General features: G+C 45.8%; 1 protein-coding gene across 4 annotated transcripts in view; it reads left to right on the top strand.

Annotated features, from left to right (window-relative positions):
* Positions 1-370: 370 nt before the first annotated feature.
* Positions 371-22273, top strand: part of nrp2a (neuropilin 2a) — a 54071-nt gene continuing 32168 nt past the window's right edge. For 3 of the 4 annotated variants that reach the window (XM_029449360.1, XM_029449352.1, XM_029449377.1), the window contains exons 1-3: positions 371-1201; positions 9535-9712; positions 18137-18318. In XM_029449360.1, coding sequence (XP_029305220.1) covers positions 1126-1201; positions 9535-9712; positions 18137-18318 — 436 coding nt within the window. In that variant the 5' untranslated portion in view covers positions 371-1125. Of the gene's footprint in view, positions 1202-8050; positions 8136-9534; positions 9713-18136; positions 18319-22273 lie in introns of those variants that run through there. The other variant, XM_029449369.1, reaches the window with a different exon arrangement.

Genomic DNA, 22273 nt, shown 5'->3' with positions numbered 1-22273 from the left:
ACAGACAGACACTCCTTCCTGCTTCACTCTCTCTGGGATTTTTCTATTCCTCATCAATCCTCTCTGTTCTCTTGAAAACAGCCTTAGGAGAAGTTCTGTGTGCCCTGGTTTACCATTAAAATATGTCTTATCTGGGCCTTATCTGTGGTATCTTCTGAAAGGGGGTGTGTGTGTGTGTGTGTGTGTGTGTGTGTGTGTGTGTGTGTGTGTGTGTGTGTGTGTGAGGGAGGGAGAAAGCGATTGAAAGCTTGGGGCGCGTGCACGTGCGCGCTCTCTCCCTCCCTATAATCAGCGACCGACAGGAGAGGGCGGAGCCGAGGCACCGTGACTGTAACGCGATAGCTGCTCAGCTCAAAAGCGCGATCACTCTCTCACACACACACACACACACACAACACACACCTCCCAGACGCGTCGACAGGACACACGCCGGTGTCGCGGAGCGCAGGCTGTTACGGAGCCGCTACCAGAGAGAGCCACACACAAGAGAGAGGAGCGGTGCTGCAGGAGGTGGCATGCCATTAACGGTCTTTTTGGAGAGCAAGAGCGCAACACATTTTCTTATTTATATTTCTGGGACATTAAAAATCAGCTTCTGACTCTCGGACGTTGGCTTCCAGGACTTGCTACTACCAAGCCCTTAGAGGAGAACCAACCCTTGTGTGCGCAAAATACGCGGGGACGCAGAGAGGGACATACGGAGACTGAGAAGCTCTCAGTCGGAACTTGACGCACCCTGGAGCCGCCGTCTGTGGAGCGCAGATATCGCCCGAAGCCTCCCAGCTGCGGAGCGCACGCAATATTGATCAAGGAGTTTGTTTGTTCACTATTTTTTTTTGGATGAGGTTGAGTGGCATAGCTCTGCTAAATGACTTAAAAGGCAAAGGGGCTGTGCAAATAGAAATCTCTGAATTTCTTCAATGACATGTAGTTGGCACATAGTTTCCTCCATCAATGGTTTAATAAACTCCGTGGGATTATTCCTGAAGTGGTCTGACTGCAGCCAGCGGGTTTTGGTCCTACAGGGGTGTGGATTTTTTTTTGGAGGAGCAGCAGAATTGATATTCTACGAGGTGGAAACATTAGAAACTTAAAGCTCTCTGCGAGTTTACTGCATCATCCAAGATGGATTTTGAGTCGTCGCTGATTGGATTTTTAATGGCATTGTGTCACCTGGCATTGAGAGTCAGAGGAGAAGAGGGTGAGTTGTAGTTACTTCTTTGATTTTGACGTACGCATGGTCTGTCTCCACCAAAACTCGCCGAATGGAAAACACGTAATATTCTATAACCCAGAAGCATGAATGAGTTCACATTGAGTTTAACCTGCTTTACAATTGATTAACCTTTTTATTTTTTTAAGAGCTATTCTCATGTGTTTAATATTATTTCAATTCACATGATCAAGCCATTGTGTGATAACCAGACCCATGTGTCTCGAGCACACTTATTTCCCGTAAATATGGGAGGCAATGAGAGGGTTTTTATGTATTCTGTATATCGGTCTAATGTGTGAGTTTCATCATAGGAACAAAGATGGCTTTTCAAATGAAAGTCAGAGTCTAATTCAGCCCTGTGCCAAGCCAGCTGTTACACATATAAAACTAAAGAACTTGAATGCTTTCATGAAATATTTAGAAGATCGGAAACAGTTATCTGTCCCAGCTCGACTGGGAGCTGCACAGAGCCTTCAGCGCTCTGGACTGTGAATGAGCTATATGCACGAAGCTTTTTGAAAATTCAAACACATTGTTTACTGCGAGTTGCCCCTTGTTTTTATTTTTCTGCAATTTAAATATTCATCAAGGGAAATAAACAAACCCGTGCCTGATTAACATGATATTTCACATCCGGATGAGAACAGGTTTGAGGCGTAGGCTGAGCTGTTATTTTATAAATTCGCTGGTGTCCAACAAAGCGTGCGTAAAAGCTACACTGTCATTGTAGGATTGCACTAATAGGACTGTAATTACCATCATTATAATCATTATCTTCATCAGCCACCAAAAGTCTCTCCTTCATTATCTCCGCGTGCTCCTCGGGGTTGTCTGTGCAAGGTGAAAGCAGGGCTGCTGGTGGCTGAGCACCGGCAGCTCCAGGCGGCGGCGCACCGTCACCTCCGTGCGCTCTTGGCAATCAAATAACAATAAGAAGGGAGATTATAGTGCGGGATGAGCAGCCCTGCAGCTGGTAGGGATTCCGAGCCTTGCTTTAAGACACTTAAGCAGGCCTAATTATTTTTTTTCGTAAAGCACAGAAACGGCACAGTGGCAAACGAGTCCACAAACTGAGAGCGAAGCGCCACATTTATTTAGAAGACTCATTAAATGTGGATTTAACACCAGGGAGCACAGGGTTCCATCTGCTGACATGATCAAAGAATTATATATTTTTTAATAATAACAATGAGTAGTTATTGCTTCGGTATGTGAGCAGAAATGTGCAGGATGTTGTATGTTGGGGCTTACCATGCGGAGAAGTGACGCCACTGTGTGGGATGACACATGGCCTTTCGCTCACGCGCTTACTAGCATTCTTGTTGTTTTTACGGTGGTTTGACTCCGGGTGTCACAGTTGTATGTTTAATATGGACGCGCGTTTTCTTCGCCTGTCGCCATGTGGGATTTCTTCCCCAAAAAAAGACAATAGTGAATCTAATGTTTCGGTATGTTGTGTGTCTGTTGATCATGCTAATTCACACGATTCAATGTATGACAGTTATCATTTCCTATTGTATTGAGTATTGGAATAAGATGTATAGTTTGTATGCTATGTAGTCCTATAGTCTACATGTGGTTGTAGTTGCTTTTCACCATGATCCCATGATGACGGTTGAGCCTTTACAACACCACCCGCTGGTTTTACTCAAGCTCTGTTCACTTCATATGGGCTCTCGCTCTTGTTTAGGCTACTTGTTTTAAATAGGACAGTCACTTCAGCCATCCCTCTGAGTGTGTGTGTGTGTGTGTGTGTGTGTGTGTGTGTGTGTGTGTGTGTGTGTGTGTGTGTTTCACTGGCTGCCTGTGTACCCCTTGATCAGAGACAGATGTGGGCCTCTTGGCAGCCATCAGGCAAGCAAGAAGCTAGATCCCCCTCCCCTCTCTCCCTCTCGCTCGCTCTCTCTCCCCTGCCAAGACACTGCACCGCATGTCCCTGCCTCCATGCTCCCCTCAAGAGCCACATTACACACAGATGCCAGAGGGAAGTGAGACTGAAGGAGAACAGAACAGGGTGGTTCACAGAGGACGTGAGGGGACAGAGAGACAGGGACTGCAGAGAAGAATGGGAGGCAGATGCAAAGCTATCAGGCACAGAAAAGTGAGCGTGGCACCCACCGGGACTTAATGTGAAGATACAGGAAGGGAACAAGGAAGGGGAGGATTTCGGGGCCTGGATTGTGCATCAAACAGAGTGTGAGGAGAGGGCAACATCAAAGCGTGAAGGGGGTCACAGAGTTAAAATGCCACCTGACTAGGGAACAGATCGCGTTAAGGGTTTATGAAGTGACACTGGTCTGGTGTGCCGCAGCTAAAGTGAGGTAAAATCACAGCCACAGCGCTGCAGAGAGTTTGGAAGTATATTAAAAAACAGACACGCTTTTGTGAAAGTTAAGCACACTAGAGTCACACAAGTTCGTGCTTTTGATGATTAACTCCATCTGGTTTGAGCAGCTTGGTACTTTTCCAGCAAAAAAAGGTTCAATTAAAATGTTGTGGAGCAAAATTCTGCATGGCATGAAAGATGTTTGTTGTTTGGACATTTCCAGTTGTGGCCTTGCTGTTTCCTGCTAGTGGCGTCCTCGCATGGAAAAGAAAAGGTCCCTTTTTCTTGTCTCAAGAACCGATTTGCTGCAATCTTTATAGCCAAAGCAGGAAGACTTCCACTTCACTTGTACTATAATCACAATGCTTTGACTCAGTGACATGTGCATCAATTACTCCTTACCACAAGCATTAATATTCAGGCCATTAAGCAGCTCATTTGCATGTTTATTGAGTGGGCGGCTGTGCATCCTCTCCTCCTATGGTATCGACTTCTTCCCCAGTTGGATTTCTATTCCTTTAATCATTTCTTTTCCAAATGTTATCTCCTGGCTGAATGAACTTTACAATTTTTATCCTTTTTCTTGGTCTGTTTTTCCCCTTATGCCTTCGCCGCCCTTCAATTCTTTGCATTTCTCTGTGTTTTAATCTACCTCAGAGGTATCAGCTGCGAAAACAAGGTCACCTATTAGCATTCATAGCCAAAGACAAACCGAGCGGCTCGTTCAATACCAGTCAGGTATGAGAGTCGCAGGCTTACACAAAAGCCCTGGAACAGCCCGCCGCACTCGGGGTGAAATTAAAAACAAGACCCCCATAAATAAAACAGAGCTGGGTCTTTCACTCTGTCGCATTAGCCGCACAGGGGGGTCTTAACGGGTGCTCGGGGACGGGTTTAGATGGGAGCTGGAGGGGGTTAGCATTGTCAAGAGGCAAAGCGTTTTAAATTGACTGTAATTCACAAGCGGGGTTAAAGAGGAAAGGGTACACAAGCAAAAGGTGTGAATTAAGAGGAACTGCTTTTGTAAGAGCTGCAATTCTCCCAGAAAGGTTTTTTTTTTAGGCAGTCAGTTCCACTGAAAGGTAACAGTCTGTCAGGTGGGGGGTAGAGGGTGGCAAACAAATCACTAAGACCCTTGCAGCAAAGCTCAATTCTTCACAGCTCTCCCTCGCTGATGTAGTCTCAGCCATTTCCACTCTTTAGACAAGGAAATGTTTTGTGAAAAGTGCTTCAGCTGTGCAGGTTTGCCGCTGCCGCTCAGAGACAAAAGAGTGCACCGAGGGAGACAGAGACATGATACTGTAGTCAGGTAGTGTTTCGGATTAGGCCCACACCATTACCCCCCCTGCAGGCACCAGCAACCATCTGTTTACCCGATTGATCCATTGAACCATTGATCAGGATGACCAGCACTGTGCATTTAGCTGATTAGCATGGAGCACTTATCCTGTTAGGGAGGGAGGAGGAGAAAGAGAGAAAGAAAAAGGAGACAGAGGGAGAGGAAAAGAGGATTTAGGATATGATCTGCCTTTGATGTCGCTTTTGTCAGTTCTTAAAAGAAAAAAAATCCCTTTTTAAACACATTATCTCTGTTTAACCAAAAGCTAGTGTGTGTGTGTGTGTGTGTGTGTGTGTGTGTGTGTGTGTGTGTGTGTGTGTGTGTGTGTGTGTGTGTGTGTTGCATTTCCAGGCTGATGTTTGTGTTTTGGTGAATTTTAGTTCAATCCGGTAGATATGAATACGTTGAATCTATCTTAACATCAATGCAAGTTATTATGTCTCTGAGTGAAAGGACGTCCTTTTAACATCTTGTACCGATTGTTACAGATATATACATATAAGTAAGGGGTGAAGCATTTAGCTCACAAGCAAGGGCATCTTTCTTACACACACACAAATGGAAATCAAACGAAAGTTAAAGAAATGTCTCCCACAACAAAGTTTTGAATCCATGCCTGTTTGATTATATTTGATTTAATTTCCATTAATATGAACTTTAAATTCTCGCACACATTCTTTGCAACTAATACTGCTCATGCCCCTGCCTCTATTCCCCAAAGCACCTCCATGCTCCCTCAGCATGAAGGTATTAAAGCACAGGGAGAAGAAATCTTCTTTCTTCGCCCTTCCTCTTCATCCTCTCCCTCTCCTTGGGTCCAGTCTAGTGTGGAATGGGTGAGATTAAAAGCAGTCAGAGAGACAACTCCTGCTCTTGACTGAATGGATGAGTGCTGCCCACTCTCCCCTCTCATTCCCTCACTCTGGGCGATAGCACTTTTTAATTAAGGTGGGTGGGGGGGGGGGGATGAGCGAGGGAGGGAGGGACGAGAGACACTAGGAATGATGGAGGGATTTATCAGCGCCTCTCCTCACACTCGCAGCTTATCCCAGAGCGTGACGCCATAGTTCCCCGATAAGGCGGGCTAATAGAAATGAGAGCGCGGGCGTGCACATACACACACAGAACGTGAACTAAGACATGCAGACATATGCACATTTACCCAGATAATGAAGATAAAGGCACTCACAGCGGGTACAAAGACTTGATCTGGAGTGACTAGAAAATGTGTATACACACACACACACAGACACACAGACACACACAGATTTGACTTAACGTTCATTTAATTGACACAATCTACGCTGAAAACAAACGGTGTGGCTGCATGTGTAGGCACACACACATTTATAGTGTTTCTGCTGCAGTTCAGTTTCATCCACACAGAAAAATAATGAAAAACACACTCTCGCTCTTAGAAACAGTGTACACAACACACACACACACACACACACACACACACACACACACACACACACACACACACACACACACACACACACACACACACACACATAGTGGTGGCATTGTTCTCATGTAATAGGGGTTCGGTCCCAGCATGGTAGAAACATATGTGGCACTTGTGTGTGTGTGAGTGTGTGTGTGTGTGAGTGTGTGTGTGTGTGTGTGTGTGTGTAGACAGATTGGCTCCTCTAGTAGAAGAGACATTGTAATTCATGAAGCTCGCTGGCAGCTCCTGAGTGCTTCCCCTGTGTTACTCATCCAACACCACAAGTTCTACTCTCACCAAAACATGCTGCTTAACAGTGAAACACACAAACATCATAAATGCATATTTTTGACTCACTAATTGCAATAGACATTCAAGCAATTAGGAAGAAATACACACGTCTGTCATCAAACAATATTCTCACAGCGCTTCATTTTGTGCACACATATTGCTGCTGCTGCATCCCCATCATTCTTTTTTTTATCCTAGCAGGAGCAAACAAACACACACACGCACACGCACACACGCACACGCACGCACACACACTGCCAATGCAAGTGTGTGTGTGTGAGCTGACTGACAGAGGTTTCCCAGTGGGGTCAGTGTCTACAGGGAGCCGCTGGATAGCAGGCATGTCTTAATGAGGCTCGTCAGGCTCTCTGCACACACACACACACACACACACACACACACACACACACGCACGGTCCCTTCGCTCCATCTCTTCTCTCACTCACTGCGTCTTTCTCTCTCATCTATGTATTTCTCCTTCCTCATCACCTTTTGTCGCCTCCCTCCCTCCCTCTCTCTCTCTCTCTCTCTCTCTCTCTCTCTCTCTCTCTCTCTCTCTCCGCCTGTCACTCGTCCTCGCTCTTCCCACCTCGGTACTCGCACCCACCCATCATACATCAACCCCACCCACCGCCTTCACCCTCCTGCCCGTACGATCAATCTTCCCCCTTCTTCCTCAATCCATCTTTTATCCATCGCCTCACTGTCTCTCCTCCTTTTCAATCCACCACTTCTCTTCCCTTTCATCCTCTCTTTCGCCTCTACCATTTTCCTCCCCACTGTAATCCCCCCCCCCCCTTCTTCCCTTCCCACTCCTTCTTCCCTCTTGCCTCTACCCCTCCTCTTCATCTTTCTTGGAGGCCATTGAATGGGCAGCTCAGTGAAAAAAGTGTCGAGGCTGCAGGATTCTCCCCAAACGGCTTAATCTGGCGAGGCTCTGCGTGCTGATAGCCTCCTGCACACCGTTCCCTCCATAGGCTTCCCAACAATGACTGTCTGTCTGCACATCCGCAGCAGATAAAGTGGTGTGTGTGTGTGTGTGAGGGGGGGGGGGGGGCTTTCTGTCATTCTTTGCCATCCCTGCTATCTTTTCTGAAATGTTTCAGTTAGCTATTTCTCCACCTCTGTCGGCCCTTATGATTGACAGGCCCTCTGTATGTATTTGGATGTGTATTTGCGTGGGTGGCCGTTTGAACATGGAGCAGCGGCTGTGTGTGTGTGTGTGTGTGTGTGTGTGTGTGTGTGTGTGTGTGTGTGCGTGCGTGTGCGTGCGCGTGTGTGTATAAAAGCGTGGGTGTGTATTTAAGCACGCGTCCCTGTACGTGCCTTCACATGAGCACATGTAGCTGCAATTTGTGTGTGTGTTGCAAATTTGTGTAACGGCCTGTGTATGCGTGTGTGTGTGTGTGTGTGTGTGTATGTGGGCGGCTGGAGTCGCGCACTCTCATGAAACCACTGGCAGCTGCGTGCACCTGGTGTGTGAGCGTGGGCATTGCTCCTCTCCAGCAACAAAGTAAGGAAGCCATCGCCGCTCTATCAAATGTCAGAGAATCTTAAGTGTGCCTTTTAAGCACAATAGGCGGTGGAAATGTCAACACTTGAAGGGTCTATTACACTTCAAGCCTTTGGTGCTGCTTTCTTTTCCGCTTCCTTTATTGATGCTTTCACAGAAATTTGAAAGAAACAGGCGAGAATATCAACACATTTATGTCGAGAATAGATGCATCTCAGCGGCTGAGTGGTTAAGCCCACCATTTGGTAGCACATTGTTAATGTCAGTACATCATAAGCTTTGTGGCAGTTTCCCTTCCTCTCAATGTTGTTTTCCTTATGTGGCCGACGTTCGCCAGCTCCAATATTAAGAAAACAGTCATTCCTTTGAGTTCAATATCACAAAGTTCATTACATTTAGAGATCCCCGTGGTGCATCAGCAGACACACACACACACACACATATAGAGGTAGGTAGAGAGCCAAATCCCCCCCCCCCCCGCTGTTGTCATGGAGAACACGTTGCACCTTTGCCTCCGTGAAGAATAATAATGCCTGCAAATCTATTGCAATGCAATGAGTAATAAAAGAACCATTGTGCACAATGTTGTGTGTGTGTGATGCCCCACTGGATGTGTCTGTGTCTGTGTGTGTGTGTGTGTGTGTGTGTGTGCATAAAAAATACCCATATACATGTTTCTTTTGTATGTCCATGTGAGTTTATGTGTTTAGCGTGTTTATGGGAGATAACGAAAAGCGCGAGAGCTGCCTTAGCTGTCAGGGCGTGAGCAGAGAATAGGGCCTTTGTTGCAGCGTGAGCTTCTCATTACAGAGTCGGGGTGACCCCCAGAACCCCGCTAGACAGGCCGTCTGCGTGTCACTTCCTGTCTCAGCCTTCCGAGCGACGCCATTGGCAGGCTATTGTTCCTGGGAGAGCGTGATAGGATCAGGGAATGTGTCCTAATGTTTGCAGATTGGCTTGCCAGAGCAACAATTACACTTGGTGAACGCTCCCGACGGGGAACTAGAGAGATAAGAGCCTGGGTGTGGAAGAGGGTGAAAAAGGCTCTGTGTGTTTATCTCCATGTGTGTGCGCTCACCAAATGCAGCATTGATGATCTTTTATTGTTTTAATAGCTTACCCATGCGCTCCCACTCGCATTGAGAAGCCACAATGGAGAAGTTTTTCCAATTTCTGACAGCCTAAATTGCTTTCTTTGTTTTACTGTTCATTTGTTGCTCATCACATCTTCATACAGAGAAACGAGGTAAATGAAGGAGCGTCCTCCGAGTCACTGTTACAGGGAGTGTGATAAATAAAAGAAACAAATAAAAACCTACCACATTTACTTTGTATATTTTGTATATTTTACAATAAATAACTGTTCCCCCTCTACCCCACCCTTGTGTCTCTCTCACAGTGGCACAGTGCGGCGGCGTCTTCGATGCCGCCGTGGCGGGTTACATCACTTCCCCCGGTTATCCTCTGGAGTACCCGCCTCACCAGAACTGTCACTGGATCATCACGGTGCCGGAGCCCTCGCAGCGCATCGTCCTCAACTTCAACCCACACTTTGAAATCGAGAGGCTGGACTGCAAGTAAGACGGGGAGGGTGCACACGGGAGTCGTGTGATGTCTGTGATGTCTGAAACCTCTCTTCTAGCGCAGTAAAAATGCTAAGACGTAGAATTAAGAAGAATTATTCTGGCTGAATGATGATTTGTGTTGACATTCCCATTAGTATGCTGCATAAGCATCCCAAATAAGTCATTTCCTGTTGAAGCACACAGGTTTTTACATATTATAATTCACTGCTGGCGGTTTGGCTTTATCCCAACGTGTTGAAACATTTTGACCACAACAGGTCAATTGCAAAGGAAATTATAATTGCAGATACAAGCTTTCTGCAGACCATTAAGTGGACTGCGGTTTTCTTTTTGTGAAATAATTATTTATGGAGAGAATGGTGAAGCACATAAGCTCTTTTCAGCGCCGTCCGTTTCTGCATTCACACCATTACACACATTATTCTTCCTGGATGCTGCCCGGTGCAACCGCACACTTTTAGCGTTGGCCTTCTCCAGAGCAATTACTGCATTAAATTCCTTGCTCAAGGGCACGTCGGCTGCACCTCAACAGTTTCCACATCTCATTCACACAATGGTGAATGCAGACCAGCAAAGACGCAATAAAGACTGAATGGAAAGAATGATTCTAATGTCTCAATATGTAGAGTTTCTTCCTCTGGTTAAACTCAGGATGTCGTACCTTTTGTTCTATTCTACTTGGAACCATTTTCTGCTTTGCTGAATGCTGATTTATGTCAACACATTTTACTAATCATTTGTCTCTCAACTAAACGTATGAGAACCATCCTGTGAGTGTGAGGGCAGGATGAGAGAATAGAATCATGATGTAGATACACGGGGAAGGAAGGAGAAGAGAATTAAGCCCAGCTGTTTGTCTGGATATGACTGCGTTGGTCAGTTTCCTTTCTTCAGAGACGTGAATAATCCAAATCATATGGTCTTCTATTGTCTTTGACCTCAGAGGAGCGAGGAAGAAGTCACGGTCTCCTCTGTTTAATCCTCTTTTAAACAACCGAGTCAGAGAGAATGTTACACAATTCGCCCACTTTGAGACTTTCTCATTGTGTGTTCGGTCTGAAGTGAACACAGACCATCATGACCGTTTATTTCTCTGTAAATTGAAGAATTAAAAATCCTAGATGGCTGTTTTTGGTTTTGCATTGTTCACCGACAAAGCACTTTGTTTGGCCAGGAGAAAACATTTCTTTTACTTTCATGATGACGTCAATGGCAGCTTTGGTAAAAAAGGCTTTTGTAATGATTTGTCGAATCTGTTCGCACAGTTGTGTCACGTTGCAGCGAGCCGGGGGGAATGTTATTTTGATGTCTCCGCTTTGTGTCTCCAGGTTTCTGGCGCTTGCTTTTGTCAAAAGCGGAATGATGCATAATTATCTCCCTTGCAATATGTTGCTCAGTAATAAACGCTTTTTTACGCCAAACGCAGTCGCAGTAGCACTCTGGACTTCCCCGCTGTAGTGGTGGAGAGCAACGGCTCAGCTGTTGATAAGCAGTGTGTCAAGCAGTTTCTCACAGCCTAAGGCGGGCAGGGCGGCAGGAGGCAGAGGGAGGAGGAAGAGAAAACTGAAATGCCTCTTCTTTTCTCCTCTCCACAGACGGTTTTATTGCGATGTTTTTTTTTTTTACACTCGCCTGGGGGGACTGAGGCCTTGGCCTGCCCTCTAACACTCACTCCCACTCACTTTCCCTTCGTATGAGTGTGTATGTGTGAGCAGAAGAGTCAGTGAGCGTGGGTGGGAGAAAGGCGTCTACGTGTGAGTAACTCTGAGAGTATGTAAGAGTATCAGTCAGTAGACAAGCCGCTCTCCTCCTCCCTACATCCATCTATCCAACCAGCCTCCTTGTGATTACCCTCATTTTGAAGGCCCATTAGAGGAAAAAGGGGATCACGCCAACATTTATTTATGCATAACCTCTAACACTAATGTGTTTGCCCTTCTAGAGGATGCTTTTCCCTTAGGAAATAGCAGCAGAAATAAGTGGAAAAAGCTAAAGTACGGCTCGATATTTCTGTGCTATGCTTTTCACCCGGATTGATCCGAGCCTTGTTGCACTGTTACGCCTAGCTTCCTTTTTTTGCCTGTAAGATTAGGCACGGCAGTGTGAGCGAGCATGGAGTACATTTTTGCATGTTTTCACGGTCCTCTGCGAGGTTAGAGCGAGAGGGGGGGGGGGGGGGGGCATGGGGGGAAGGCGAAAGGCTGCAGAGGTGGAGGGCTCACCATCTTGGTCAAGGCTGGAAATGTGTGTGACAGCTGGGATTACAGAGAGACCGCAGCAGAGAAAACCCGAGCTGTGTGTTACCTGAAAGACGCAGAGCTATGTGGTCTGGACTGCTGATCGTGGAATCACTAAAAGAAAAAAGAAAAACACGGTAAAATGGTCACGAAGATTGTAAACGGACATGTGTTTCCGGTGGATACACTTAAAAACACATACACGTACACACTTAAGCATGCAACCTGTCGGTGTAAGAGAGCTCATGAGCCCCCATATCCCCCCATGGCCACTCAAGGCCCTTATAAAATGGAGAAAAGTGCTTGGTCAGCCGAGGCAAGGGGTCAGAACTCTCTAATGTCCCTGGCCAGCTGGTGATTTTCCCTCAGTGGGTTCAAACAGTCAGTACCCGGACGATGTAACGTAGCCAAACCACGGCTCTGCTGCAGCAATCAAATCCTCAGCTTTATGCAGGCACTCCGTGTCTGAGGTGGCACTTTAATTCTGGATTTCATTTCAGGGGGAGTCCGACCGCGTGCCAAATAGCTCTTACCTCCAGCTTGCCAGCCGATTGATGTGAACTAAATGTAATAAAGGCTAGATGAAATATCAGGCCCATATCTCTAATGCAATCTGCCATCACTGGGCCCCAGGATGCTACCTAGTGATATACCAGGAGCTGAGGAGGAGAGAGAGAAAGGATGAGGGGGGATTATTCTGCCTCCCTCTCTCTCTCTCTCTCTCTCTCTCTCTCTTTCTCTCCAGCTCTCTCTCCCCCTATCTTAATCTATCTCTTTCCTCCCTTTTGTTCTTTCATTCTCCCTCTCCTCCAGCCTGAGAATGAAGTGTTTTATTTTTACACACTTGAATTAAACATTGAAAAAGGCAGAATCACACACACACACACACACACACACACACACACACACACACACACACACACACACACACACACATGTCATTCCAGAAGACTCATTTCTTCCTCCTTTCTGGTTTTTATTTCCTCACTTTTATTATTATTATTTGTTATTGACTTCAGCCTGAGGTGGGAAGATTTGATGCTATAACTTTATAACTCACACACACACACACACACAAAGCTGTAAATCTCTCCGGCCTGTGACATACCTGTCCTCGTGTGTGCATGTGTGTGTGTGTGCATGATATTACCCTCTTACTAACACCCAAAGGGGGTCTAGAGAGGTGTGGGATCAATATCTGTATTCCGCTTGTAATGTGAAATCGATAGATGATCAGCAAGGTCCAGGGGCAGAGAGAGAAGGAGATGAAGAAGAGGAGGAGGGTCATGGTTAGGGATGAAAGGAGAGACGGATGAGATGCCAGAGGTTACGACTAAAGGGAGTTGTTCAGATTCTGATCCGTCAATATCTGGCACTTGGCCCGCGTTTAGGACAAGATCATGGTCATCAGCGTCCAGCGGTCATGACTATTACAGTTGTCAGCGCTATAATGACCATATAATATGTAAGAGGTTGGATTAATTGGGTTATCAAACATTTCAAATGATTTATTTAATTGCTCTTGCCTGCCACAGAAGACATTCAGATATATAAGCATCGTCTCGTGTGAAGCTCGTCAGTCCCAAAACATGGAAGCAAAGCTGACTGGAGGATCTACATTTTGTCTGAGTGTCTGGATAAATTGCATCACAGCGAGTAAAAAAATCTCCTTCGCAAAATACATGCTGATAGAGATCGATTTAAAATGCATCCAGCAGGTGCAGCTTCGGCTCAGACAGCAGTTATAGTCTGATGTTTCAGATCGATGGCGCACTAGAAGGTCCGGGGCCGAGCCCAGACGGCCTGTGGTCAGCGGTTTGGCCTCAGTCATGTGTAAGTATGAGTCTGTGATGGACAGCAGAAGAGGGAGGTGAGGCACGAGGAAGAGGAGTGCTATTTGTTTTTTGGGCTAGATTGAAGATGGCAGGCTCTGTAGATCTGCAGGGATTTTGCTCGCAGCATCTAGTTAATATTTCAGAGGCACTTATGGTTTATTAGAGTCCCCATCGAGGTGCGGGAGTAGTGGGTGGTAGTGTGTGTAGATGCTCGTGTAGCTGGGCCTCCGCCTTACTTCAGTTCTGCTTCTGCAGAGGGAGAAGAAGGAAGCGACAGACTTTCTGCATTGTTTACCCGATCGGGATCTTGTGGGTTTCTGTGCTCCAAGAGTGGAAAAAGACACACAATGGAGCAGAGAGGAAAAATCATTTCAACTGAAGGCCTCCAGTGTCTGAGCGCAGCCAAGTTTTGATTTGCTGATGTTCGCGAACAGCTGTTGCTCTTTTATAGGCATAAACAAAATAAATCAGACGACCATGACGCGCCCACAGCAAATTGCGTGTTAATCTTTTGTGTAATTTTGACGCTCCCAGTGAATGCTTTGTGTTTATGTAGGCATTTAGATGAAACCTAATGCAACGCAGGATCCCAAGCTACTTCTTTTGCACACGGATGGTTAAAGGAGAACTAAAGATAAATAAAATGGGACTCTTTCAGAGTAAGACGATGACCACTAACTGGAGCCCTGAAGGCCACTAAAGGCAAGTTGAGAGACCTATAAATATACATACATACAGTGTATACATCCCGCAGTTCTGTTTCTCGGTGGTGAGGCGTCAATGCCTGCGGGGGACGTCCCTATCCTCGACAAACAGCAAAGGTGCGAAAGGCAATTAGTTGTTTTGGCGGAGGGACGGAGTGATATATGAGAGCAGAGGAAGAGAAGACATGTCTGAACTGGTGCAGAATTACTGGCCCTTAAGGGTTTCTAGTTTCCTTAACCCCGCTCCCTCTGCTCCAGCTATTTTCCATGGGAGAAATGAGGGAGGGTTCAAACTGGTGCCCCGTAATGGCTCCCTAAACACAGCCAGATTGCCAGACAGACAGAAAGCATGGGGAATGGGTGGTGTCAGACATAAGGCGGGGTTTGGATCAAAACAAGTACCTAATGGAATCTGGCTCTGTGTGTGTGAGTGTGTGAGTGTTTGAGTGTGTGTCTTCGCGGGGTTCTGTGTGTGCACATTTAATTTCTGTGTGTGTGCGTGTGTCACGGAATGCATTCAAGTGTGTGTGTTTGAGAGAGACAGCGGGCTCTCACACGTCAGGCCCTCATGCATGTATTCATCAGAGCCTGGGGAGAGGCTGAGCGAACAGGTCAATAATCACATCTGAGGAACACTCACTCGCTGATGCTAATCCACGACAGGAGAGAGCGAGACGGAAAAAGCGAGACAGAAAGAGAGAGGGAGAAGGATAGAGACCCACTCCAAAATCAATTAAAACCTAATTAGGCTCTCAGCTCTTTCGCAGGCCTTTTATCCTTAGTGTTGGCGACGAGTGTGTACGCGCACGCCTGTGTTTGTCCATATCTGCGCGAGTGTACATGTCTGTCTATCTGCGTGTGTGCATTTGTTGGCACATGTTTGACTGTGTGTTTTCCCTAAGCATGTGTCAGTTACAGCCCTAAGCAGGCGTACTTAGGGATAGCCGTGGCTCTTACAGGCTCACCGTGGGAGCTTGCAGCTAAAGCCTTCACGATCGCCTCTGTAATGCAGGATTACAACCAAGACATGTATAAGAAAATTTGAAGACGGCTTCTGTACTCACTAGCACGAGTGCTCTGCTACTTTTTACATCACATAGGTGGTACACTGAAACTTCTAAACGTCTTCTTACCAATATCTCGACACAACGTCTTCTTTAGAGGGGAATGACATCTGTCTTTGAATAATTCACATATGTTCTTCCATTCTGGTGCACAGATATAATGTGAATTGGTGAAAGAGCACTTCAGCGATTTAGTGATGCACTTCCATTCAGTTGAGGGCCTTGAGGGACACAGGCAGAGCGGAACAACAGCCAGCATGGCAGCAGCTAGAGGCAGATAGATCCGGACATTTAGTCAAAAGTGATCCATCCTGTCGTTCCCGAGCCAATTCCATACCACCTTTCATTATACCAGCAAACTCAATGTCTGTGTTTAATGAAACACCCCACTTCCTACACATTGTGGGATGCTTGCATGGTGTCAACAGTGTTGTGGTGACATTACAGGCGTTTGATCCTCACCTGTGCATGTGCCACTTTGACCCAGATTAACGTGTTTGGGATTATCCCTCCATCAGCAGTTTTATCTTGAATGCTCCGTATAGGAATCAGAACACTGCAGGAGTAAAATAGCCAAGAAAGAGGCTTACTGACTCTACTTAATCCACGTTTTATTCCAAGCCGCAGTACAAAAGCAGTCTTAGTGCTTGGATGCCATAAAGGAACACAGCCTAGAGCTGATTGGTACCTCTCAGCTTTACTTAATACTTTTCAGTTTGAGGAAGTAGTGAGAAAAAAAACTGTTTAGAATATTAGCAAGATGTTGTGTTTAAAAGTGTCTGAAAACCCAGAGACGTATGTGATGCTCTTTCAGCTTCAAAGAACCCATCACAGTAATTAGCGAGACAACAGCGGCCCCGTTGTCTTTTTGACGGCTTCGTCATATGAACTAATTGAGACGAGTGTGTTTGCATGAGTGTGTGTGATGGGAGGGCGTCCTCGGTGTAGCTGCGGGGCTCCTGTGGCGATGCAGTTAGCTACGCAGGGAATCACAATATGGGGGGTGAAGAGACATTTGGTAGCTCTGTGGAGAGAGAGAGAGAGAGAGAGAGAGAGAGAGAGAGAGAGAGAGAGAGAGAGAGAGAGAGAGAGAGAGAGAGAGAGAGAGAGAGAGAGAGGATAAATATTATGGAGAGCAAAATTACAAGGAATTGTTTCACAGTTGCGCAATTTGAAATACAATAACATGCATATTTAGCAAAAAAATGCAGCAACAAAAAGAGGTAGAAAAGTATAGATTACCTCTCGTATGATTGCCTGTTTACTCAAGTGAAATTCAGGTTATCTCACTTAAAACAGTACTTGAGCACACAAACAGAAATTATGGAGTTTTCCACACCTTCCAATATTGTCACACAACCCCAAATTATTACCCTAAAACCCTGTGGTTCTCCGGCATCTTCCTTAATCGTGTCAACAAAGCTATGGTGCCAATTATTGGAGGTAATGCACAGATGGACTGTGTTTTATAGTAAATAACAGTTTTCATTGTGCAGCACGTCTGAAAAAATGTTGTTGAGGAATTGAAAGTTCCTCTGGAAACAGCAGGTAGTGTAGCTGCTGGGCAAATTAAGGTTTACAAAGAGAGCCCTTTATACAAACTGATACAAGGGTGAAATAATCATTCATTATGCAAGCAACCTGCTATATTCATCACGTCTTCGTCACTTCTTAATCTCTCCTTTCCCTCTCATTTTGTACTTATATTTATGACATATTAAGCTATATTTGACCTGGCAACAATGTCATGTTTTGCATATTCACTCTGCCTGTCTGTGACTGTGCTGCTGCATGTTAATAATGTTAGAGCAATGACACACAGGGCTCTGAGCTAATTCAGGATCAGCCAGGTGGGCTTTCTCTGCCTCTCTTTCTCTGTTTCTCTCTCATAAAAACCCTCTCACACACACACACACACACACACACTGACCTGACAGTTAAGAATTTGCTTTTATCGTTCAGGGTCAGTTGGCCAGTCAAAAGTTATTTTGAGCTGAGAGCGCAAGCATGTGGAAGCTATGAAGCAAGGGGCCTTCACATCTATTTATCCTAATCTATCTCTCTAAAGCCCCCAACTCACTCACGTGTCGCTAATGTCCTCACCTTTCCTCTCTCCAAGCCCTCGCGTCTTTATTTTTTCATGAGCTCCTCTGTCTATTTTTGCATTTCTTATTAATGAATCCATCTAAGTATCGAGGATGTTTGTAACACAGACGGTCCAACATTCAATGATTTGGGAGTTTGTTGTCCTGAGTCACGTCTGTGTGCAGATATATTGACTTGTGTCTTCATGTTATGTTGGGTTTCTAAATGCTATGTATTCTGTCCTGAGGCTGAACTCTGATGGTAAGTAGGTCCACACCTGTCTGGTTTTTTATTAGCTTACCTCATTGCATGACCCCATAACTACCTATCTATGTTTATCTTCTCTGCGCCGCCCTCCTTTGATCTCTTTACCTCTCTTATTTCCTTCCTGCTGCATTAAGATCAATGCAAACTGAATTTTGAGATTGTTTTCTGTGGGAAAACATTTTAAAGCAACAGGAAATAATGTCGTTCGTTGTTGTTTCATCAGGTATGACTTCATCGAGATACGCGATGGCACTTCGGAAAATGCCGACGTTCTGGGTCGACACTGTAGCAACATCGCCCCAGCGCCAATCATCTCGTCTGGACCCTCCCTCCAGATCCGATTTGTCTCAGACTACGCGCACCAGGGGGCGGGCTTCTCTCTACGCTACGAGGTCTTCAAAACAGGTGAGAGACTGGACCGGAAACATGATTGGCAGTTTGGAATTGACTGGTTCATATTGCTAAATGTTTTTCTAGTTTGATCAAAACTGCAACATAATCCTGTAATCATACCTCTCTATTTTGACAAGTCTGGAAACAATTCTAGGAGAACTTATTAAACTTATATAAGATTTTATTAAGCTAGCTACAAATGTGTGTGTGTTGGATACTCAGCAGAGAGCAGAGTTTTATTATCATCTTGTTTCAGTTTTACATTATGCTGATGTCAAGTTTGGAATACAAGGCATGGCAGCTGAATCATGTTGCGTATTTTTTACGATAAGGGCAGAAACCAGGGTTCACTGCTCAAGGCATATAAATTACATTAATGTCTTCAAGGATTCACATTTGTGGGAAACAAGAGTTTCAACTTTTCCACACTCTGAGCCAAACATTAGGGCTCCGCTGTACATTAATACTTAAGTTAATGATTTTGTCTTTGCCCCATGTTAATGGCCCGAAACCTGTGATCATTCACCCCAACACTCTTAAAACAATCATCAGCAGCGGCAGTCGTGCATGTAAACAAAAAATTCAAGAGAGAGAGGAGAAATAATTACCTTCAAGCCGCCTGAAAGCATGAGAGGAATGCTTGTTTAATTGGAGCAGGATCTGCTTCCTCTGGGGAGATGTGGGGGCTTGATGTGGGAGGTGGTGGTTGTATGATGGAGAGAGCTCCAAGGCAACTTGGAGTTGGACTTAAGGTTAAAGGTTTACGACTTGAGGCGGTGGTGGGGAGATTGATGGGGATGAGTGTGTGGCGAAATGGAATTTTCTCGAGGTCGTTGAAGTGCACGAGGTGAGGCGCACACTGCAGGTGAGATTGTAGTGGAAAGTGTATTTGTTTTGGTGGTGGTGTGTGTGTGTGTGTGTGTGTATGTATATAGTAGAAGTGAGGTGAAATGGTCAGGTGGCCTTGAGGCAGCTAAAAGATTTATGTTCAAGTGAGTCACCAGCCGATTGTGCTCTATAACAGCGGGCCACCATTCATTGAAATTCAGAATCTTAAGTCTCAAGTGTTTCAATTGAAACCCATTGAAGAAAAGTAAAATTCAGGCACAAAAAACAAGCTTCCATCCCACACAGAGAGCATTGAGTTATCACCTCCTTCCTTTGAAAAATATCTCTGCTTTTGTGTCAAATGAATGTGACCCAGATTTGACGTTCAGTTCAGCTCCGTTACCAAGGCCACCAGCTCGAACCCCGACAATGTAATAGTGTAGATTGCATCTGTATCACACACACAATACATTGGTGGATTGAAGGCTTGTAGATGGGGGATGCGGTTGCCATGGCTTTAACAAGATCCTGGTATAAATTCAGGGGGTATAAGAGATTGTGTCACTGTGTGAGCACATGTAGGTGTCTGCTCGCTGCCTGTGTGGGTGGTTCCACTCAGCTTGTTGTGTGAGATTCTGCCAGTCTGTATTTATGTGTAGGCGGAATGATAGATGTGTGAGTGTGTATGTGAGAGAGACAGACAGACAAACGCGGTAGGGAAATGATTGGGGTGAAGGGAGATAGACCAACAAAGCAGGAGTAAGTCAGAGAGTGAAAATGTTTTCAGGATGCGTGATAGAGGCCATGTGTTAATTACGGCGTTTCCAGCGCCCGCACGCTCTCTCATCTTAGCTGTTTGTCTTACCGTGGCAGGCCTGGGCTACGGGTTTCCACTAAACACAGCTTACAACTTCTGATGTGAACACAGAGATCCCAGCTAAGATGTGTTTATTTACCAGACTGGGAGTAATTGCACTGCCATTACTTTACACTCATTAATGCATTTTAGTTACATTTTTGTGTACCTGTAATCAGCTTTGGAAGACAGTGATATTTTTTACTAACGTATGCATTCATGTAGATGTATTTTGTTATATTTAAAAGTCGCTATCACAGCTGTTAAAGTGTGAGGAAATCCTAGACTGCACTGGAAGAATATTCTTGGTACAGTGTGTGTTTATGGGTTGTATGTGTTTTTAAAGGGTGCGTCCTAGCATAGATAGAAATCTCAGCACACCGCTGGGAGATATATGTGTGTGTGTGTGTGTGTCAGTGTGTGTCAGCTTCCTTCCCATATTAAACAGACAGCACAGGCTGACCCCACCACGCTGTCTCCAGAACTCAGACAGTGTGTCTGCTTTTGGGTGTATGTGTGTGTGTGTGTGTGTGTGTGTGAGTGCGGAAGGCATATCTTGGCCTGTTTTCCGTTCTATGAACTACTACTGCTAGTTGTTTTTCTTTTGTTCATTCAACCCTATTACATAAGTGGTGACTGTAACAACTCTAGGGTTTTGTGAATTGAACGAGCAATCTGTTTGTGTCAACATGTGCGAATGTGTATCAGTGTGTGTGTGTGTGTGTGTGTGTGTGTGTGTGTGTGTAATGGGGTACAGTGCATGAAAGCTAATTATTTCTAGCGAGGAGGAGCAGCAGTCAACCTTTGGCTTTACATCCTGATACCCCTCCACCCTTCAGTGCACCTCCTGAGGAGAGCCAGGGCAAGCATTTGCCCCAAAACAACATCCATCATACTCACTCACACACGTATGCTTTAATCCCGCTGTACAGTGAAAGTGCACGACTCCCCTCCTCCCTATTATTGTTGTGGCCTACTTTTCTCCTACTCATGCGTGCTTAACCTTTTATTCAGCCCCGACTACCACTCCAACCCCCATACCCACCGTCCCCCCCCCCCCCGTCCCCGACACCCCCATCCATCCCTCACACACTTTCACTTACAGTCATGTGCTGCTGACGCTGTTACCACGGCTACAGGGGGAAGACTTGCCAATAAAGCCCCCTTCTTCCCAGTTCCCCAAAGCCCACCACTAGCGCGGCAGGGGCAGATAACGTCGCAGCCAATCCCGAGTTAAGTCTGGGCAGAGAGCACCCCAGGGTGTTGGGTCTCCTCTGTGACCGCTGCGTGACATCTGAGGGGTCACGGCGGGAGCACAGCCTTAAGGCAGGAACCCCCTACCAAGTGCCAGTCGCAACATTTGCCCTGTGTGTATTTCTGATGCTATCGCGTTGATTGGATGCCAACGTTTGCATCAGTGACGGCTGTTACTATATGGCGTATTGCCAAGTGGTGTTTATTCCTGAAACGCCAGATTCATCCCGATGCTGAAATTACACTCAAGTTATTAACGAGCAAAGGTAAATCAAATTCATGAATGAATAAATCGGATGATTATAATGAAATAATGAGGCATCATCAGCAAATGCCATGAATAAGGAAATCGAGAGCTGCACAAACACTTCCATCACAACTTGATGTTTCCATCAGCGTGATACGTGACTTAAAGGAGCATTCCTCTATTTAAAGTGGCTTCAGACTGATGTCTCTCTGGCTCCATAAAAGTGTTTAGCCATGGCACGCCAAGAAAGTTGTTTTTCTTTGCTTGGGTCTTGTTCTTGTTGTTGTTGTGGGTTTTCCACCCCAACCCCACTGTGAAGCACGCCTCTTCCGCCACACATTCACGCCAGCATACACACACCCTTCCTCAAATGCCTCAGGAGAGACTTTCTTCAATGAAATCTGGAAGTGAGCTCCAGCGGGGGTTACATGAGAGATCTGTGTGTGTATGAGGCATGTCAGACGGAGACAGGCAGGTAGAGATTGGAGGGTGAGGCGTGTTTTGATGTGCGGCAGACACTGTGCGCAGAGGTGAGCCCTCAGCAAGAGTTGCGTGCCGAGGACGGGACGAGCGAGGCGACGCCAGACGAGACCGAGTTAAAAGAGTGAATGAACACAGACTCGGCATGTTGCTGCTGAGAAGACAGGGAACGAAGGAAAGGATGAGAGAAGAAGAGGCGGAGGAGGAGAGGGGGTTGCCCTGACACAACATGTGGAGCTGCTACTACATCAGGCAATCATGTGCAAGAGTTGAGTGGTTTCTACCCAGCAACCCACCCTCTC

The sequence above is a fragment of the Cottoperca gobio genome, chromosome 2 (genome assembly GCF_900634415.1).
Source record: "Cottoperca gobio chromosome 2, fCotGob3.1, whole genome shotgun sequence".
Lineage (NCBI taxonomy): Eukaryota > Metazoa > Chordata > Actinopteri > Perciformes > Bovichtidae > Cottoperca > Cottoperca gobio.
Note: the sequence above shows the minus strand (reverse complement) of the source record. Positions and strands in the feature narration are given on the sequence as shown.